The sequence below is a fragment of the Salmo trutta genome, chromosome 21 (genome assembly GCF_901001165.1).
Source record: "Salmo trutta chromosome 21, fSalTru1.1, whole genome shotgun sequence".
Taxonomy (NCBI): Eukaryota; Metazoa; Chordata; class Actinopteri; order Salmoniformes; family Salmonidae; genus Salmo; species Salmo trutta.
Window position 1 is genome coordinate 16,024,424 of NC_042977.1, and position 23,137 is coordinate 16,047,560.

The 23,137-nt window shown below is 41.8% G+C and overlaps 1 protein-coding gene across 1 annotated transcript in view; it reads left to right on the forward strand.

Moving 5' to 3' along the window:
• The first annotated feature begins 2,026 nt into the window (after positions 1–2,026).
• dpydb (dihydropyrimidine dehydrogenase b) overlaps positions 2,027–23,137 on the forward strand; it is a 134,337-nt gene continuing 113,226 nt past the window's right edge. Inside the window, exons 1-3 of the mRNA XM_029704503.1 lie at positions 2,027–2,370; positions 16,507–16,617; positions 22,671–22,753. Of these exons, the coding sequence (XP_029560363.1) occupies positions 2,341–2,370; positions 16,507–16,617; positions 22,671–22,753 (224 nt within the window). The 5' untranslated portion in view covers positions 2,027–2,340. The remainder of the gene's footprint in view (positions 2,371–16,506; positions 16,618–22,670; positions 22,754–23,137) is intronic.

Sequence of the window (23,137 nt, forward strand, 5' to 3'; positions counted from 1 at the left end):
AGGAATCCTTGTGAGTAAGTATTAGCTAGGTTGCCACTTGTTGTTCGCCTATCGAAATTGAACTTCAGTTCATGAAAATAAATAGCTAGTCAGCTACTTTTTGCCCAAAGCTAACGTTATAAGCAGCCAGCTAGCTTCATCTGGCTAGTGAGGCTTGACCGGACCGGGTTATGTGTTGTGAAGCTAGCCACAATAAGGATTAGGCACAATATTGGAACGTGTGGTTTGCCTTCAAAATAAAAGTATGTTATTGACAGTGATGGAAATGAATACAAATAGTCGAATTGTGCCATACTTTTATTGTGAAGGTTAACCGCAAAGTCCACTAATTGTGGCTAATCCTTATTGTGGCTAGCTTCACATAGATGGTCCGACCACCATTTATCAAATAAGAACTGATTTATGAATTAGGGTTATTTTAGATGTCGTTTTGGGTGAAGAACATTGTTTGCATCCATGAGCTAGCTAACTTTTTTTATGACCAGCACTGTAGATGCGCGAGACAACTTTACCAGCATTATAGCATACTTTTCGATGAATCGTTGCGACATATGAAATACGATTGATAGTATAATCAATGTGTATTAACTACGTAAAAAATTGATGAACGCGTTAAATTATTATGTGACGTGCAGTCATATTCAGGTCCTGATTGGTCAACAAGCTTATTTAACACGTCAAATAGTGTTATTTGATGCATCAAATAGGATTCTTTTTGACATGCAAAGACCCAAACAGCGTTCCATAAAAGTCCTGGTTGAGAATGTAATGACTAAACAAATGAACAATGAAACAGCACAGCAAGTAAGTGAAAGGTTTTGATTATGTTTTACTGGTAATGGGGACATTACAACAAAATAACTTTTTGGTCAGTGTGGTGTGTGTGTGTGTAACCTTTATTTAACTAGGCAAGTCGGTCATTGTTGAATTCAAACGTTCTGCTAACATGTCCAAAACGTTTGCCATTGCTTTCTCTTTCAGAAACTGACACAGTCCGTTCCCAGATACAACATTACTGCTAAAGAGTAAAACATCCTAAAAACACAGTAAATAGACCGATAGTTTACGTGAAATAGTTGACTGTATGGGTAGGCTACATGTGGTGTGCTATAGGAACATGACGTCATTGCGTATGTCATCTTAGAGCGTATACCAAGGCAGAACATAGAAACCAGGTAATCTATTGATACACTACATATTGAACAACAATTCGTCGTTTGCATGCCATGGCCTAATGCCAATAGTTCCAAATAATACCGCAAATAAAGCCAAGGGCGTTATTGTCAACATAAAAGGTAAATGCAGGGTGTTTATCTCGTTCACCCACGCACTGTTTAATGATAGGTCTTATAACCGGAAACACGCGTATGGTATGGCGTGTGCCAAGTTTATCATTCCTAATATTTTTGTATGTGCACAGACTTTTCAGAAATGGTGCACGCAGAAATGTAGTGTGACATTTACACTATAAACGAGCATAACGTTTATAAATGAGGCCCCTGGACAGTGTGTCTCCTCCAATATCTTTGTTTGCAGCTGAAAGACAAATCACAGCTCTTTTATTGCACATGGCCAGGGTTGCACAATTGTCCTTGAAAACCGTGGTGGTGAAAGGCAGCAACCAACAGTAGCCTACCAACTGGGAACAGACGTTAGTTCAACGTCTAGTTTTGATAAACATTTGGTTGAGTTGTCAACTAATGAAAATTCACCACGTCACCATGTCATTGGATTTAGGGAAACAGTTGGGTGAAAAAAGAGACAAAATTCCCTTACTTTAGGTTTTCCACCTTGTTTGAACGTCATCAAGTTTGTGCCCAGTGAGTGCACATGTGACCCTGGACAAAGCATCCATTTGTATTAGTTTGTATATGTAAGTGTGCCAATGTGTGTGTGTTTTGCCCAGTGGGGGGGGGGGGGGCGGAGGGGGGACGCGTGCTGACAGTTCAACATGATGCAGAACAGTTATCCATGCTATGTGCCCCCTCCTCACCTTATAATGGACTCATAACAGACTTTAACCTTTCAAACTCCCTTATCAGTGTGACGACTTGTCTGGCTTCACCATTTCGAACGAACAAAATTATTATTGGTCCAAAAAAACACAGCAATGTTTATGGACAACATATGTGCAGCTGTGTTTAACTGGATGCACATTTTAAAATAAATATTTGATGTTTCAGACGGCGCATTCGAACTGAGAACGGAATAGTCTGGCTCTTTGGAAGACTTTTTTTCTTCCCGGAATAGGCTACTACAGAGCACGAGAGAAGTTTTGGACACACAAACCAAACGGTTTATTTGAGTTTTACCTGACAGCTAAATTACCAAAAGAGAAACATGCTGAGTAAAGACCTTCCGGACATTGAGGTACATGATTTTATAGTTGTTAATCTGTTTTATCCACTTGCAGTCTCAATTTGTGACCCCTGGTTTTGGGAGTGAGGTGTCTTTTTGCTTAACTTTTTTTTTTGCGCAGTGTTTAGCCTACCTGCTTGAGCCATGTTGTAAATACATCTGGGTTGGCAAACTGCTAAATTAGATGGATTGGAGCAGCGAGCAGGTATTTACAAATTAGCCTACTCTTCAGGTTTGACAATTTATGGAGGTATTTTTCTTTGGGATTTTTTATTACTTGTTATTTTAGGCTACATGGAGAAAGAGAACTTACCTTAAAACAGTATGTCGTGGGTAGTGTTATTATAAGCAACGTGTTAGATAAAATGACACCACAAGACCATTTCTTCAGTCTAAGAGAGCACATGCAAATTTTGCACGGAAGTTTGCCGACTACTTTCAGTCTTTTCCTTATGTGATAGACCCACATACTTGTTCAGGTAACGCAATGTAAAAATAAATGAATAAACCAGCTACAATGCAACAGCTTCTCCTCAGCTAGCTCGAGAATTCATTCTTCCTTCTCATACCAGCCAATCATTCTGTAGCTACCACTGAAGTTTCAGCACCATGGACTGAGCATGTGCAGCCAGTTACATGATTGCATTATGCCTATCTATTTTGATTAAGAAAAAAAATATTTACAAACCAATAACCGTTGCTTTAACAATTGTCCTTAACATTGTAATAATAGTCTATGGGGATTCCACTACTTCAATAGCCTACACATTTATTTATTTTTTTATCAACACATGCTTAGGCCACTTTTACTAAAGGCAAAACAGCTTATGTAGACTGAACCAACAAAAAACAGGAATAAGGATATTTTGTATCTGCCATTTGACAAGAAGGCCTAGTATAATCAATGCTTGTAAATTAGTATGACTCACCTTGCAAATACTGTAATCAATGATATGACATAAGCCTACAATAACCTAAAAAAAATATGAGCTTTATACAATAATATCTGGTATTACTGAATGCATCATTGTATTAAACCAACCCAAGACATGCCGGTGGATGGGCATGCATAATATCCTTTGACAATACCTACACCTCTGCCTAGGTGACATGTAGACTTCCTTTTATTGAAGACATTTGAATGGAGAGTGTGCCGGGGTAAGTGACGGCCTCCATTAGCATTTCTATTAATGGCTGTTATGACAACACTCATGTGACCTTGGCTCGTGTCAGGGTGTGCTTAAGACGTGGTCTAAATGACTCCTGTCAGCTGTCGAAAATACCTCACTAAATGTCATAATAACGGCCGTCTGCGGGGCAATTAAACCGGCCATTCATCTTGTGCTGCGCTGGAGACGTCTCGTTTTAATATCCTGCCTTTGTGAGAAAGCTAAACGTGCACCTTTGTGTGTGCTCACGGATTCATTAAAAATGTCTAGGATGGCCATCAGTGTTCGTTAGAAATGAGATTAATGTGTCCGCTTACAGAAAGGTCTATACACTTTATGTCTGGCCCTGAACCCAGACAGGCCAGCCTCCAGAACAGGACTATCAAGTCAAGTGCAGGGACAGGATATTGGCAACATAGGCACCAACCATTTAAATGATGACAAGGAAACGTGTGTCTCGCAGACATCCGCCTCACTGTCAACATCTAGGACTATAACGAGTTTCTCTCCTATCAAGGCTGTAAGTCTAAGCATGAAACCACTTAGAATAATCCTACAAGTGTTGGAGGTACTGCATGTTTTATACCCCAGCTGAGTGATCATCTTTGTGATGTATACCACACTTTTAATGTAGGCCTACTGAGGCATAAGCTTTATGTTCCACAACATCCTTCTACCGCCGTACAGCGTATTGTATGCCACTCATTGATAATGTACCGCAATGATGACACTATACCCATAACGTGTTGTATATTTAACCCAAGGATATGTAACCCAGTCATTTAACCATTTGAGTAAAGCGTAGCATAGGGCTATAGGGGGATCTATCACATATATCACGCATTTAAAACATTCACTTACACATTTGTCAAAGACCATAAGTCCAAAAGAGAGAATATTAGTCCAGGTTCAGGTGATGCAGGCGGGATGCACAGGCGTTTCATCATAGTGTGCTTGGAGATAAGAGGTCATGAACCGATAGCCTAGCTAATCTTTATCTTATCTCTTCAACAATAACCAAGAGGACATTTGGATTTCCTGGAATGTTCTGTTTCAGGTGTATTGTGGCATTGTGATCGTCATAAAGTGTCTGCTGGCCTGTTTGTAGAGGTCTGAACATGATTTGACACTATAAAGACCCCCAAAACGGTCTGCTTACCTTGTTAGTAGGGACGTTCTGACAAGGTCAAAATAGCTTTCTAACAGTCTCTCATTTGACAGATGTTCCCAGCTAGGGATGATACCATGACGTGGATGTAACGTTTTCTCTTTGAACGTTCCGATAACACATTCTAGAAATGCGCCCAAACAGCTGTTGCAGGAACGTTCACTGTTTGCTGGGAAGTTTTACAGTGATTCTGTCAATGATTCTCCTCTTATCCCTTTTAAACGTGATTCTTCATGGTGATTACCTGACACATACACTTATTTCTCTTAATCTCGCTATACCTATTGCAGAACTTTTAACCTATTGGAATCAGTGACTCTATATTGTGTGCAGCGCCAAAGAACCACTGACATGTAAATAGATGGCCTAGCAAATGTAGCTCCTGGGTAAGTTCACTTTGATTGCTCGGTTAATCAATCAGCAAGTCACAGATCATTCCAGGACTTGCCAACATGAGACTGCCCCCCCCCCCCGGCCCACCCATCTTCTTATCTCTCTCTCTCTCTCTCCGCCCAACAATGAGCTAAATCACACATCGTCCATCTTCTGGTGCCCCCTTTTCCTTTAGTTAAATAATTCCCCTGAACACAGGCGACAGCCCTCCTCCTCCTCCCGGTATAGTGTGTTTAAGTACACGCTGGCCCAGCTTGTGAGGTCAGGAACGTGTGGTGATCTGAACTTCTGCCCCGCAACGCTTCCCACCCTCAACTCAGCCCTCCTCCTCGTGCAAGATAAGGTCCCCTTGGCTGGGACAGTTATCCAATCACAACCATGTTCTTTTTCTTGCAATTTGAGAGAGTATATTTGGATTTCTGTTTACAATAATAGAGCCACTATATTTTATTATGTGCAACTGGAGAGAACAAATTTAATATTGATTCAAGCATGCTTTCTCCCCCTAGGCGAGAAATGCTATGTTGCTTTAGCCTATAAACTGGTTTCAATCGAATTTGGCCTTGGACCATGTCCTTAAGTTGTGTTAGATTTAATTTTCCCATTCTAGTTAAATACAGCGATATTCAGGGATGAACCCAAGCAGGACAGCCTACACTCTCCATAACCTGTATCACTGCATCAGATGTTGGAACTGAATTAATATTGCTGAATGCCCCCAGTGCAGTGCAGTAGGATACTGTTGCTTTATCTCACCCATGGCGGATCAATATGTGGAAATTCATCTATCGATTTCCAGGTGAAGACACAGGGCAATAAGACAGTGAATTGCCAGCTGATGTTTAACTATCCAGCTCCGGGGAGGGAATATGTTAGTTTTATGAAAGACTACAATCTCTAAGGGAGTGGCTGGGGTCTCTTGTACTGAACTCTGGGCATTCTGAGACCTTAGTCAAGTTTGTTTGAAGTATGATGCTATTCAAAATAGCATTCGTGGAAATTGGAGGGAGACTGACAGAGCTCTTTGTTTGCACTGTGTTATTCTTCATACCCCCCTCAGTTTCATGATGTTGAACCTAAAAGTAAGATAAAGTTACCATACTGCAATAGCCTATTACTAGGACCATTGGTGTCCTACTAAAATTATCTCTGACTGTATGTAGGCTAAATCTATGAGTGAACAATGACTTATATATACACTAAATGACTTAGTGTTGAACAGTGCAGTGTTCAACACACACACCCCTACTCAGGGTTTTTCTTCATTTTGCTATTTTGTAGAATAATAGTGAAGACATCAAAACTATGAAATAGCACAAATGGAATCATGTAACAACCAAAACAGTGTTAAACAACTCAAAATATGTTTTATTTTTGAGATTCTTCAAAGTAGCCACCCATTGCCTTGATGACAACTTTGCACACTCTTGGCATTCTCTCAACCAGCTTCATGAGGTAGTCACATGGAATGCATTTCAATTAACAGGTGTGCCTTATTAAAAGCTAATTTGTGGAATTTCTTTCCTCCTTGATGTGTTTGAGCCAGTCAGTTGTGTTGTGAGAAGGTAGGGGTGGAAAACAGAAGATAGCCCTATTTGGTAAAATACCAAGTCCATATTATAGCAAGAACAGCTCAAATAAGCAAAGAGAAACGACAGTCCATCATTACTTTAAGACATGAAGGTCAGTCAATAAGGAAAATGTCAAGAACTTTGAAAGTTCCTTCAAGTGCAGTCACAAAAACCATGAAGTGCTATGATGAAACTGGCTCTCATGAGGACCGTCACAGGAAAGGAAGACCCAGAGTTACCTCTGCTGCAGAGGATAAGTTCATTAGAGTTACCAGCCTCAGAAATTACAGCCCAAATAAATACTTTACAGAGTTCAAGTAACAGACACAACTCAACATCAACTGTTCAGAGGAGTCTGCGTGAATCAGGCCTTCATGGTCGAATTGCTGCAATGAAACCACTACTAAAGGGCCAATAATAAGAGGAGACTTTCTTGGGCTAAGATCCACAAGCAATGGACATTAGACCGGTGGAAATCTGTCCTTTGGTCTGATGGGTCCAAATTTGAGATTTTTGTTTCCATCCGCCATGTCTTCGTGAGACGCAGAGTAGGTGATTGGATGATTTCCACGTGTGGTTCCCACTGTGGAGCATGGAGGAGGAGGTGTGAGGGTGTGGGGGTGCTTTGCTGGAGACACTGTCAATGATTTATTTAGAATTCAAGGCACACTTAACCAGCATGGCAACCACAACATTCTGCACCAACACGCCATCCCATTTGGTTTGCACTTAGTGAGACTATCATTTCTCTTTCAATATGACTATGACCCACGGGCTATGTGACCAAGAAGGAGAGTGGAGGAGTGCTGCTTCAGATGACCTGGCCTCCACAATCACCCAACCACAACCCAATTGAGATGGTTTGGGATGAGTTGGACCGCAGAGTGAATGAAAAGCAGCCAACAAATGCTCAGCATATGTGGGAACTCCTTCAAGACTGTTCAAGACTCATGAAGCTGGTTGAGAGAATGCCAAGAGTGTGCAAAGCTGTCATCAAGACAAAGGGTGGCTACTTTGAAGAATCTAAAATAGAAAATATTTTGATTTGTTTAACACTTTTTTGTTTACTAATTGATTCCATATGTGTTGTTTCGTAGTTTTGATGTCTTCACTATTATTCTACAATGTAAAAAAATTAAATAAGAAAAACCCTTAAATAAGTAGGTGTGTCCAAACTTTTGACTGTTACTATATATACTCACCACCTGGATTCGGTCTTATGTAGCAAAATATTTTACATTGGATAAAAATAGAGACTCAGAGCTACAAAATGGTATATCACACACAGCATTTTTGAGGAACAATGGAAAAGTAATTCTGCTTTGAAAGTTGATACAGTTGTCAACTCACCTTTGAGAAAAGGGCATTTGAATATTTTGGTACCTACTGGAGAGCTCTCCTTTGTCTACACCCATTCAGCATTGTTCACACCCTCTTAAGCCAGCCACACCCATCTCTTTAAGCATTCACATGAGGTCATGTGCTAAACAGTGAGTAATGAAGTAAAGATTAAGACTAAAAGGGGAAGTAGCCTACTATAAGGAAAAAGTCCAGGTAAACAGAAAGTGTTCAGATAAAAATATTTTATAAATATTAGATGACACTTACCCAGACACACTTGTCTAAAAATTGATGGGTCATGTGAAAGAAATGCTATAACCCCCAGCCACATCCAGTGGTGGAAAAAGTACTAAATTGTCATACTTGAGTAAAAGTATAAATCATTTCAAAATCCTTAAATTAAACCAGACGGCACAATTATTTTCTCTTTTTTATTATTGACTGATAGCCAGGGGCACACTCCAATACTCAGACATAATTTACAAACTAAGCATTTGTGTGTAGTGAGTCCGCCAGATCAGATGCAGTAGGGTTGTTCTCTTGACAAGTGTGTGAATTGGACAATTTTCCTGTCAACATGTAACGAGTACTTTTGGGTGTCAGGGAAATTGTAGGGAGTAAAAAGTATATTATTTTCTTTCGGAATGTAGTGAAGTAAAAGTAAAAGTTGCCAAAACTATCAATAGTAATGTACAGATCCCCCCCCCCCCCAAAAAAAAATAAAATATGTTTTAAGTAGTACTGTCACGGTTGTCGTCTGGAATGGAGGACCAAAACGCAGCAGGAATGTGGATGCTCATCTTGATTTATTTTAAAATAAAGTTAAAACCAAAATAACAAACAACGAAGAACTAACGATCAACACAACAGTCTTGTCATGCTTACACACGCAAAACAAGAAACAATCTCCCACAAACACTAACCCAAACAATTACCCATATATAGGACTCTCAATCAGAGGCAACGAGAAAGCAACTGCCTCCAATTGAGAGTCCAACCCCCCATTAACCTACACATAGAAATACACCAACCCAGAAAGAACATAGAAGTACAAAACATAGAACATAAACCAAAACCCGGAAAAAATAAATCAAACGCCCTACTAAATAAACCACCACCCCGAACCACATAAAACAAATACACTCTGCCACGTCCTGACCAAACTACAATAACAAATTACCCTTATACTGGTCAGGACGTGACAAGTACTTTAAAGTATTTTTACTTAAGTACTTTTGACCACTGCCCAAATGCCTTCTCACCAGTACATTAGCATACTTCATATACTGTTACACACGCACTTATCACATAGTATTCATACATAAGTTAAGGCCATGCAACCTGAGTTGAAACCTGAGTGCGGTGCACATGTACAGTACATAAACAGATCCATGCGCCATATATTTATGTGGATGCACCATATATTTATGTGGTGGACACTTGATATTGTTGTGGTATGTCACAAAATCATGTTACGACCACACATATCAATATTCATTGTATATTTATAAGTCTTGCTAAGAGGATGGGTCTCTACAGAAGGTTTAAACGGTACAGCCAAATTACTTTGTTACTTTGTCAAAATAAAATATACAGTATGTACAAGAACAATATCAATAACGATATCAGTGATAGACGATGTAGTTACTGTATATGCATAAAATCAGGGGCAAAGTGGCTGAGCAGCAGGATAACAAAAATAAATTGTAGCAGCAACTTATGTGTTAGGAGAGAGTCATTTGAATAGAGGCACTGCAGATTAGAGGTTGACCGATTAATCGGAATGACCGATTAATTAGGGCCGATTTCAGGTTTTCATAACTATCGGTAATCGGCATTTTTGGACACCGATTGTGGCCGATTACATTGCATTCCACGAGGGGACTGCGTGGCTGGCTGACTACCTGTTATGCGAATGCAGCAAGGATCCAAGGTAAGTTGCTAGCTGGCATTAAACTTATCTTATAAAAAACAATCAATCTTAACATAATCACTAGCATGGTTGATGATATTACTAGGTTAACTAGCTTGTCATGCGTTGCATATAATCGATGCGGTGCCTGTTAATTTCTCATCGAATCATAGCCTACTTCGCCAAACGGGCGAAGCACTGTCATTGCGCCAATGTGTACCTAACCATAAACATCAATGCCTTTCTTTAAAATCAATACACAAGTATATATTTTTAAACCTGCATATTTAGTTAATATTGCCTGCTAAAATGAATTTCTTTTAACTAGGGAAATTGTGTCACTTCTCTTGCGTTCCGTCAAGCAGTCAAAGTATATGCAGCAGTTTGGGCCGCCTGGCTCGTTGCGAACTGTGTGAAGACCATTTATTCCTAACAAAGACCGTAATTAATTTGCCAGAATTGTACATAATTATGACATAACATTGAAGGTTGTGCAATATTTAGACTTAGGGATGCCACCCGTTAGATAAAATAGGGAACTGTTCCGTATTTCACTGAAAGAATAAACGTTTTGTTTTCTAAATGATATTTTCCAGATTTGACCATATTAATGACCTAAGGCTCATATTTCTGTGTGTTATTATGTTATAATTAAGTCTATGATTTGATATTTGATAGAGCAGTTTGACTGAGCGGTGGCAGCAGCAGGCTCGTTGTCACATGGGTCGAAATGAGTAGACCAAGGCGCAGCGTGTAAGTGCTCATATTTCTTTTAATGACGACACTTAAACAAAAATAACAAAACGACAGCCAACAGTTCCGTCAGGTACTGTACATGAACAAAACGGAAAACAACTACCCACAAAACCCAAAGGAAAAACAGGCTGCCTAAGTATGGCTTCCAATCAGAGACAACGATAGACACCTGCCTCTGATTGGAAACCATACCCGGCCAAAACATAGAAAACAAAACATAGAAATGGAGATCTAGCAAAAGCCCACATATAAACAGAAAACCCAAAACAACCACCTGTCACGCCCTGACCACTCGACTATGGAAAATGACCTCTTGCAAGGGTCATGACGTGACAGTACCCCCCCCCCCCAAAGGTGCAGACCCCGACTGCACCCAAACAAAAACCAACAAAAACAACCCCAAACACAAAGGGAGGGAAGGGAGGGTGACAAACGTCTATGGCGGCTCATGTGCTACACCCAGACCCTTCCTCTCCCTCCGGTCCTCCAGCAATGGAGGTGGCTCCGGCTCAGGGCGTAACCCCCGTTCCGCCCGCAGATCCCTCCGCTTCTGTAACACCGGCCTGTGGATCATTATCAGAGGAATCGGACTGTAGATCATTACCGGAAGCTCTGTGCTGTAGACCACCGCTGGAGGTTCTGACCTACAGGCCGCCGCTGGAGGCTCCGGGTTGCAGGCCGCCGCTGGAGGCTCCGGGCTGCGGACCGCCGCTGGAGGCTCCGGGCTGCGGACCGCCGCTGGAGGCTCCGGGCTGCGGACCGCCGCTGGAGGCTCCGGGCTGCGGACCGCCGCTGGAGGCTCCGGGCTGCGGACCGCCGCTGGAGGCTCCGGGCTGCGGACCGCCGCTGGAGGCTCCGGGCTGAGGAGCGTCGCTGGAGGCTCTGGGCTGAGGAGCGTCGCTGGAGGAAGAGTGCGAGGAGCAGGCACAGGACGTACTGGGCCATGGTGGCACACTGGAGGGAGAGTGCGCGGAGCAGGCACAGGGTACACTGGGCCTTGGAGGCGCACTGGAGGTCTGGCACTTAGGGCTGGCACAACCCGTCCTGGCTCGATGTTGACCCAAGCCCGGCAAGGGCGGGGAGCTGGAATAGGCCACACTGGGTTGAGCTGGCGAACTGGGGTTACCGTACGTAGAGCTGGCGCAGGATAACCTGGGCTGAGGAGACGCACCGGAGACCAAGAACGCTGAGCCGGCGCACTCCTTCCTGGCTGAATGCCAACTCTAGCATGGCAGCAGTAAGGAGCTTGCACCGAGCGCACCGGGCTGTGAGTGCGCATGGGCAACACCGTGCGCACCACCGCATCACACGGTGCTTCTACAGTCACTCGCTCCCCATGGTAAGCACGGGAGTTGTCTCAGGTCTTAACCTCGCCTTCGCCAATCTACCCGTGTGCCCCCCCCAGATTTCTTTTTTTGCCGCTGCCTCTTGGCCTCCAGTTGCTTGCCTAGCCGTTCCTCCCAGTATCGCCATTCCGCCCTCACTGCCTCTATCTCCTCCGGCGGGCGGCGATATTCTCCCGGCCTTGTCCACGGTCCTGCCCCATCTAGGATCTCCTCCCAGGTCCACTCCTCTGAGCCATACTGCTTGTTCCCGCTCATCCTCCTGGAGAATGCACGCTGCTTGGTCAGTTGGTGGTGGGTAGTTCTGTCACATGGGTCGAAATGAGTAGACCAAGGCGCACCGTGTAAAGTGCTCATATTTCTTTTAATGACGACACTTAAACAAAAGTAACAAAACGACAGCCAACAGTTCCGTCAGGTACATGAACAAAACGGAAAACAACTACCCACAAAACCCAAAGGAAAAACAGGCTGTCTAAGTATGGCTTCCAATCAGAGACAACGATAGACACCTGCCTCTGATTGGAAACCATACCCGGCCAAAACATAGAAAACAAAACATAGAAATAGAAATCCAGCAAAAGCCCACATATAAACAGAAAACCCAAAACCCCCCCAAAACAACCACCTGTCACGCACTGACCACTCTACTATGGAAAATTACCTCTTCCAAGGGTCAGGACGTGACACTTGTAAGCATTCATTCAAACAGCACTTTCGTGCATTTGCCAGCAGCTCTTCGCTGTGCTTCAAGTATTGAGCTGTTTATGACTTCAAGCCTTTCAACTCCCGAGATTAGGCTGGTGTAACCGATGTGAAATGGCTAGCTAGTTGGCGGGGTGCGCGCTAATAGCGTTTCAATCGGTGACGTCACTCTCTCTCAGACCTTGAAGTAGTTGTTCCCCTTGCTCTGCAAGGGCTGCGGCTTTTGTGGAGCGATGGGTAACGATGCTTCGAGGGTGGCTGTTGTCGATGTGTTCCTGGTTTGAGCCCAGGTAGGGGCGAGGAGAGTGATGGAAGCTATACCCGTTACACTGGCAATACTAAACTGCCTATAAGAACATCCAATAGTCAAAGGTCTATGAAATACAAATGATATAGAGCGAAATAGTCCTATAACACTCCAACACTTCGTTTTTGCATTATTTAAACCAGATTGAACATGTTTCATTATTTATTTGAGGCTAAATTGATTTTATTGATGTATTATATTAAGTTAAAATAAGTGTTCATTCAGTATTGTTGTAATTGTCATTATTACACATAAATAAATACATTTAAAAAATGGGCTGATTAATTGGTATCAGCTTTTTTTGGTCCTCCAATAATCGGTATCAGTATCGGCATTGAAAAATCATAATCGGTCGACCTCTACTGCAGATAGTGCTGATGACTGGTCCGTCCGAACCACGAATGAACAAGGGAATCTATATTCGGAGAGCCTGTTTCTGTCCTGCCCTTGACTTCGTTGCAAAACTCCCCGATCTTCTCAAAAATATATATTTGTCTAGCTGTGTCAGGTTCAGGTGGTGCTTGTACAGGCAGACCGTCTATGGGAGGAAGGATATCAGCGTTGCACAGCAGCTGAGACCTGGTCCCGACACTCCGAAATCTCCTTGGCGACAATAACACCAGGCTCCAAAGCTGTAAAACAGGGAATAACAACAACAAAAAATCTGATCAATTCACCTCACAAGTTTAGATAAGATGAATAACCTCATACAATGCAATGAAAATGATTTTCACCTGAAGTGCTGGTACTGCTTGATCTGTGTCAGCGGCCTGAAGTACGGAGTGTTGTTGCCAGCCATAGCTTTCCACCAGCACCGTACCATCCTCCAGTCCAACCAGCTGTGGGATGTTGACCCCTGTCACAGTGCTGTCCTTCACAACACCAGAAATCTCAGACAAAGTGTTCACTCTGGTCTTTCTGAAGCGCTGCTTGATGAGGCCGAAGCACCAGTCGGTGGCAAACTTGGTGTGGCCTGTGATCAGGAAGGGAACGTTCAGACTGTGGTGGAGTTGTGCATGGTCCGCCAGGCACAATACCAGAGCACAAACTTGTTATTATTTTGCCCACTGCAGTTATCGCAATTCAGGTCCACACGTGTTTTCCCAACTTCGTAGTTGGTGAAGAAATGGTGCATGTACTGTAGTTGATGACTGCGCTGCTGCTTTTGATTGCATGGGCCAGCTCTCTTTTTGATGGGAGACATTAGGCCATTCTCCTTGTATGACTCGTGGAGGAGAGTCATGCTTGTTCTACTGATGCTGAAAGACAAGTTCCAGATACATATATTTTAGCATTATTATACAATAGATGCAAAATGGCATTCTGAGATAATGTTAATGTTACTGTTCCCACTACAATAACAAAAAATACTTAAATACATGTCATTTTGTCCATGAAACATTTAATTGAAATACTGTAGAATTCCATTCATTCCTATGGAGGACTGCTCCTATTGAGGAGTGGCAATATGGCTGACTGGTGGCTCCAAGCCTCTCAATGGCCGAAACATAGCATCAGCAATCCAGAGTTTAAATACCACTGCTAAAAGGCTGACATCGCTTCCTAATTTCTGCAGTGTGTGGTTGTGATTTTACTGACTCTGTGGAATTAGTGATGTGGGTGCCGGGTGTGATCAATGAAGACTGATAAAGTCAGCCTCCACTGCTCCTCAGGGGACTGCGAGGAAAGGAGAATATAATTGTGTTTAAAATTATATCTGGATTCCCCCTGTGGGAATGGTTTTCTCTACCTTAAAGGCATAGCAAGACACTTCCCCAAATTATTTGTTTGATAATGTATTCTTATTCTTTAATAAAATAGAGGGCTGTTATCAATATCATATAATATTAATGAAAGCAATTTTTAGAACTGTACTTGGTTCATTTTCTGGTGTTTTTAGAGTGTAGCCTAACTATAGAAATGAATGAAAATTGAATCTTAGGCAAAGTCTGATAAAGAATACCACAAATGCTCTGCATCTCAAAAATAATACAACTGTTTCCACACAACAGGCACTGTGCCATAGGCTGAATACAGAGTGTACTCTATACTTCCCTTACATACATTGATAGTGGTTTTAATAATAGATTCACTGTGCGCGATAGAAAATCAGTTTCTCACTGAAGTGCAAATTGTTGCTTCAGGTTTGGCTGACCGGTTCATTCCCCCACTGAAACCGAAGAAAAATAATAACGTACAGATAGCAGCACCGTTTTATTGTTGTTGTTTGTGTCATTACTTGAAAAAATATTGAAATATTGACAAGACCAAAAAGTTATTTCTGAAACATTTGATAACAGCGTACCACAATTTACACTCTACTTATAAACGTACTAAGAGCTGTAGGGCTTTCATCCGTGTTCATTGGTATGCGGGTCTCTGTTGAATGACATCTTGCATCTGCTTGCTTTGTGTTTCAAGCTGTAATGGTATTATCCGGCTGGCACCCACCTCACAAGCTGCCTTCAAGTCTCAGTTCAGCACCAAAGGGGAGCTCGTTTCAATTTGCGCTTGGCCTTTCTGTTCTTCCTTTTATCTGATCGTGCTAGTCGTGTGTACTGAAACTAATGCGGACATAGTTCCCCTTTACCCTACAAAGAGCATGAAATGAGTATTAGTGTGCCAGTGATGGCTGTTTCCTTTTCTGTTTATGCCCCCTACTTCCCTCTCCCTCAGTTAGCTTGGCTGTTAATTGTGTTTGCCATCTGAACAGAGGACCCTGCTCTACATTTGTGTCCATCTTGAAAGACTTGCTCGTACCATGATCATTTGACTGGCGACCGTGAATCAATGGGCAATGTGTGTCAGAGAAAGATGCCTCACAGGATGAGAATCTAGTACTCAGCCTCAATGTGGGTCTTGTTTCACGATGCATTTGCCTGCTTGTGAATGATGAGTTAGATGAATGTGCTGTGTAATTAATACAGGTTGATATCACAATCCGATGGTGTTTTAGCACAATCTGTGTTAAAGGGAAAATCCATTAAAGAACTATCTTTGAGTATTTTTGTATTAGTCCACTGTTGATACAGTCCCATAATATTTTGCATGTCAGCAGTCAAGTTTTCAAGATATTGGACTTTCAAGAAGCAAAGTGTCACAGGCCACATTTTAAAATGATTTACTTTATGATTATTTTTGAGTGTAGAAATTGACATTTTCTCTCCATATAAACATGTAGCCTAAAGGTAAACATATGCTATACTAAAACACAAAAAAAATCCTTCTTACCATTAACGATTCGGCCTAAAACAATTCCTATGTGCCTCAATGCTCTCTCCTTTTTACGTCTCTGTTTCTTCCAATATAACCTGCATTTCCTCACATGTACTACTCTCAAACCCACTCAATACTGAGACCTTTGTGGTGTTGCAACCCACTCTCACAGCTTATTGTGAATCAGACACGAATTGTCTATTTCACAATAGTGTGTTGGGTCAATAAGCCGCCCTGTGTTAATGAGCCATGTTCAATGTGCCACAGAGTATCCTGTCTCTGAACCCGAGGGTGCAGACCCACGCTGCCATCCACTCAACGGGCGCCAAGAAGGCGGAAAGGAAACACTGGAAGAGAAACCCAGAGAAGAGCTGTGATGTAAGTCTGCCATGTGTATCCTCTTCCCTTCCTCTATACAAACTGTTTTTCATTATGCTCCATGTTCATCTCTAGGGCCAGACATTTTTTCTGACCCTGTGACTGACCCCAGAAAAACTGTAGGCCCAGGAAAAATAACTAGGGCCCAAAGTTTTTTTCTCGAGAGGTCACTTAGTGAGAAAAAAGCCCTGATCCTATGATGTAGTTACATTCATATCCCAATCATTCTTAATGTCACGCTTCCCTCTTCAGTCCTCATTGAAATATTTTGGAGTGCTTATCAACAGCCTGAAGTATCAGCTTTAATGGGACATGAATCAGAAAGACCATACCCAGCAGCTGCTGCCCTAAATCGGTTAAATATTGCACATTTCCTCTGCTTATCGTCTCATAGCTCCAGCCTCAGTCAAGGCTCAAAACCATTTTCAAATACACATTTTTTTTTACGCTTTTCCCCCTCTGCCATGTGGCGATTGTTCTAATAAATAAAACAATCTTGTTTCCAGTGAACCCATATTAATAAGATGCTTATATTATGCCGGCAATTCCCAACACTAAGCATTTTGTCTAATTATTAATAATAGGGTCTCTAGATGTTGGATTAGACAAATCCTTTGCAGACTATAAATGCAACACTGGTAATTTCAGTGAAAATGTCAATGGTTATCCCAGTTGCGACCTGTGTGCTCGCGGTTGTAATTGGAAATGTAATGACAGTCTATTGTATTGTATAGCACAAATGAGCTCGGCTAATACGTTAGAAGACTTTACAGAATCAAGTCCTAAATCATAAACATTACAGCCTTTTCAGCTGTCCACCGCACTTCACTCTCAACATGCTAAATTGGCATTGGCAAGGTATTTTTTTTAATGAAAAGCTTGTGCCTCTTTGTAACCCCCCGGGCGAGATGTCACAGAGGTGTTGGTTTTGTAAGGGCTAATTCTATTAAGGCAGACTGGCAGTGTATTCATTGTGTTATCCAAGAGGTCAGTGGGCAAGGTTGATTGGGGGGGGAAAGGTAATTGCACATGGGAAGAAAATCTCCACCTGCCATAACAGGATAGCACAGCAATAGCAGGACCAAAACAGCTGATTACAATATGCAGACTAATATGGTTTCCCTGAGGGAAGGGAATGAGGGAGCGAGAGCAGCAAGCTGCCAGAGCAGGAACACATGGAGTGTTTTTGTGTTGATTTTTCCAAAACACGTTATTATTAGTTCATCCTAAAGCACAAACATAATATAATAATCACAATTTAAGTACTGTTAATGCAGCTTTGAATATTATTCCTAGCAGCACCACGACAAAGCTCAATATGTTACACTTTGAATCTGGGGTAGGAAAAAAAACCGCGTGTGCATTTAAAAGTACAGTCGCTAGTGAAAGTCTACACACCCCTTGCACAGTCTTCATGTTTCTCTCCCTTAAAATGAAATCTAACAAGGGATTAAATTAGATTTTTTTTCCCTATCGATCTACACAACCTACTCCACATTTTCAAAGTGAAAGAACAATTATAGAACATTTTCCTATTGCCTTACAAATACTAAATGAGGATGTATTGATTGTGTATATCTTCACACCCTTGAGTTTATACTTGGTGAAGCACCTTTGGCAGCCAATACAGCTGTGAATCATTTTAAATAACATTCTACCACCCAAAAAATGAATCTTAGAGCAACATAGTGAGCTCTATTTTCATGTCATCTGACCAGACCACCGGTTCATATCCAAGTGCCAATGCCGTTTAGCAAACTCCAGGCATTTACATTTGTTGGACGACATGAAAATAGAGCCCTTTGGCCACACCAGTGGTGGGTTTGGAGTCGAAATGAGAATGCATGAGCAGAAAAGAACCCCATACATACTGTAAAATATGGTGGTGGAGCTTTGATGTTATGGGGCTATTTTCCTTCCACTGGTCCTGGGGCTTTTGCTGAGGTCAATGACATCATGAACTTTACCCAGTACCAGGACATTTTAGCCAAAAACCTGGTTGCCTCTGCCAGGAGGCTGAAACTTGACCGCAAGTGGATCTTCCAGCAACCCAATCACCCCAAGAACACATCAAAATCCACAAAGAAATGTTTAATTGGTCACAAAATCAACATTTTGCAGTGGCAATCTCATTCTCAGGACTTGAAATCCATTGAAAACCTGTGGTTTGAATTGAAGAGGGCAGTCCATAAGAGCAGACGAATGATATCAGGGATCTGGGAGGATTCTGCATGGAGGATTGGTCTAAGATCCCTCCCAATGTGTTCTCCAACTCATAAAACATTTTAGAAAAAGGCTCAGTGCCATTATCCTCGCAAGGTGAGGTATTGCAAGGTATTGAAAACAGGGGTGTCAATAATTTTGACCACTACCTTTTCGCAAAAAATATTATATTACTTGTTTAACAGTCTCTTTCTCCAAACAATTGTATTAGTATAATTTTAATATTTAGTAAATATTTTCTTAACTCTATTTCTTGAACTGCATTGTTGGTTAAAGGCTCGCCAGTAAGCATTTCATGGTAAGGTCTACTCCACCTATTGTGTTCGGCGCGTGTGACAAATAAAATTTGATTTGATAGTCACTTTACCTTTACCTACATGTACATATTACCTCAATTACCTCAACTAACCTGTAACCCCGCACATTGACTCAGTACCGGTACCCCTTGTATATAGACTCGTTATTGTTCTTTTATTGTTGCTCTTTTATTTTTTACTTTAGTTTATTTAGTAAATATTTTTCTTAAATCTTATTTTTCTTAAAACTGCATTGATGTAAGTAAGGATTTCACGGTAAGGTACCTGTTGTATTCGGCACATTTGACATAACATTTGATTTGATTTGAATTTCACTTTCATTTTTTGCATACAATACAGCTCAGTATTTGAATGATTTATTGTATACAGTCATTTCTACTCATCTTTATCAAGGGTGTCAATAATTTCGGACCTCACTGTATATCCATTGTTTTTATCAAAATTCCTCAAGCTCAGTTGGTTGGGAATCATTGATGGACAGCAATATTCAAACCTTGTTTGCAGATTTAAGTCAGGGCGGAGACTGGACCATTCAGGAACACTCCACCCCACTTTGGCGTTCAAATGTGTGTAATTGTCCCGCAGAAAACAATAAACTTCTAGCCCAGGGTTAGGTTTTCAGAAGACTTAGGGGGGGTTACCTGGGCTTTGCTCCTTTCATATTTATTTTGCTCCTAACAAACTCAGTCCCGGTGACAAGCAGACTCATAACATTATGCAGCCACCACAATACTTAGAAATACAAATGGATCAACAATATTGCACTCACTCCACATTACTGGCCTCTATGACAAAGTGAAAATATGGAAGCCTGTGTTAAAAGATTCACTCCAAATCTTCCATTCTGTTTGCATCAAGGCCGTTAAGCAATACTGCAAGACAACATGGCAGAGACATTCACTTTTTGTTCTAATTTAAAAACTACAGATTTGGGTCAAATCCAACACAACACAACACAGAGTGAAACCCAGAGACAATGTTTGAATATAGCTGTCCATTTAATGATTCCCAACCAAATTTACTGAGCTTGAGCAATTTTGACAAAAACAAAGGACATACAGTGCATTTGGAAAGTATTCAGACCCCATGACTTTTTCCACATTTTGTTATGTTACAACCTTATTCTAAAATGGATTAAATAGTTTTTCCCCCTCATCAACCTATACACAATACCCCATATTGACAACGCATTCACAGGCTTTTAGACATTTTTGCAAATTTCTACAAACATTTTAACTGAAATATCACATTTACATAAGTACTCAGTACCTTGTTGAAGCACCTTTGGCAGCGATTACAGCGATTACAGCCTTGAGTCTTTTTGGGTATGACACTACAAGCTTGGCACACCTGTATTTGGGGAGTTTCTCCCATTCTCCTCTGCAGATCCTCTCAAGCTCTGTCAGGTTGGATGGGGAGCATTGCTTCACAGCTATTTTCAGGTCTCTCCAGAGATGTTAGATCGGGTTCAAGTCCCGGCTCTGGCTGGGCCACTCAAGGACATTCAGAGACTTGTCCCGAAGCCAGTCCTGCGTTGTCTTGGCTATGTGATTAGGGTTGTTGCCCTGTTGTAAGGTGAAACTTTGCCCCAGTCTAAGGTCCTGAGCGTTCTGTAGCAGGTTTTCATCAAGGATCTCTCTGTACTTTGCTCCGTTATTATTTCCCTTGATCCTGACTAGTCTCCCAGTCCCTGCCGCTGAAAAACATCCCTACAGCATGATGCTGCTGCCACCATGCTTCACGCATGGATGTTGGCAGGTTTCCTCCAGATGTGATCCTTGGCATTCAGGCCAAAGAGTTCAATCTTGGTTTCATCCGACCAGAGAATCTTGTTTCTCATGGTCTGAGTCTTTTAGGTGCCTCTTGGCAAATTCCAAGCGGGCTGTCATGTGCCTTTCACTGAGGAGTGGCTTCCGTCTGGCCACTCTACAATAAAGGCCTCATTGGTAGAGTGCTGCAGAGATGGTTGTCCTGAAAGGTTCTCCCATCTCCACAGAGGAACTCTGGAGCTCAGTCAGAGTGACCATGGGGTTCTTGGTCATCTCCCTGACCAAGGCCCTTCTTCCCTTGATTGCTCAGTTTGGATGAGCAGCCAGCTCTAGGAAGGGTCTTGGTTGATCCAAACTTCTTCCATTTAAGAATGATGGATGATGGAGGCCAATTTCAACACTGCAGAAATGTATTGGTACCCTTCCCCAGATCTGTGGCTCGATACAATCCCGTCTCGGAGCTCTACGGAAAATTCCTTCAAACTTGTTTTTTATTCTGACATACACTGTCAACTGTGGGACCTTATATAGACAGGTGTGAGCCTTTCCAAATAATGTCCAATCAATTGAATTTACCACAGGTAAACTCCAATCAAGTTGTAGAAACATCTCAAGGATGATCAATGGAAACAGGATGCACCTGAGCTCAATTTCGAGTCTTATAGCAAATTGTCTGAATACTTATGGAAATAAGGTATTTCTGTTTTTTTATTTGTAATACATTTCCAAAAATGTGTAAAAACCTGTTTTCACTTTGGTATTATGGGGTATCTTGTGTAGATTGATGAGGATATTTTTTTATTTAATCAATTTTAGAACAAGGCTGTAAAGTAACAAAATGTGGAAAAAGTCAAGGGGCCGAATACTTTCTGAATGCACTGTATGTTGCGCTAAGAGTTGCAAAGTCGGTAGAATATTATTCAAAATTATTCACAAGACATGCGCAATCAAGAGATATATATTTTTTTCTATAACATCTTTTACTTCGAGAATGTGGAGTAGGTTGTGTAGATCAGTGGGGGGGGGGGGGGGAGTAATTTGATCCCTTTTTAGATTTAATGCAGCAAAATGTGAAGACTGTGCAAGGGGTGTGTAGACTGTCACTATGCACTGTACATATCAATAACCCAAGTGCCTCCGGTGTTTGTAATGGTAGGAGGCAGGAGAAATACATTTATATATGCATTAGCTTTATAAAGTCTCCCACCCCACTCCCTGTGCAACTCCTCTCCACTCCCTACACAAACATCTCCCTGCTCTTTAATCAAAAATGGGCCTACTGTGATGGCTGTATTTACTTGAATGGTTTCTCTCTCCAGTCTTTTCTCCCATTGTGCATCATTAAGAGGATTAAGTCAGTGAACTGAGTCTGGGCCTGAACTGTATTAGGCTATTAAATAAAGTGAACAGCTTATGGGGAACTTTGTATACGTTATAAAATGGATCTCAATAAAATCCCCCCAGATAATGTAAACCGTGTCACGTTACTATGTTAAATAGCACAAATTAATCCTCCTTATTTGAAACTGGGAATTTATAAGAGGTCTGTAGCTATAGTGCATTACTCAGTGGTCTAATCCTCCTAAAAGGTCATATATATAAATCGTAGTTAATCTCTATGGTAATGTATTAGTTTAGAATGTATTCAGCTGTTATAGTATTTTCATGGCTCTGTTTCAAAGGATGGACTCGTCATCTCATCATGCTACAGTATTTAATATAGAATCTCTCTCTCTCTCTCCAGAGCTGCGTCAAGTTGGAGAACAACTTCGACGACATCAAGCACACGACTTTGAGCGAACGTGGGGCACTCCGCGAGGCGTTCAGGTGAGAGAAGGAAGCGATGAGAGGAGAGGAGGGGGTCACCATGGAAACGTCCCCGTTGCCATGACAGGAGTGGTGATGGAAGGATGGGGATGGGGGGGTTCTAAGTCATTCCTCATTATTGGAGGAACAAATGAGTTTTATAGTCACCATTCAGCCTCTCCCTCTCGGAGGGATTCATTTGTCTGAAGGGGAGGCCTCCCCCGAGGCCAGCGTCTTGGCTCTTAAACACAGGAAACGCCAAGCCTGGCTGCACGCTGGAAAAATGTAAATGTTTCATTTGTTGCTGCTCGCTACAAAATAATGCTTATGGGAGTCCCCAGGCAGTATTGGAGTACTTTAAGCGTTGAATCATAAGGGTGTTTGCAATTAGAGCTCAAGATTTAT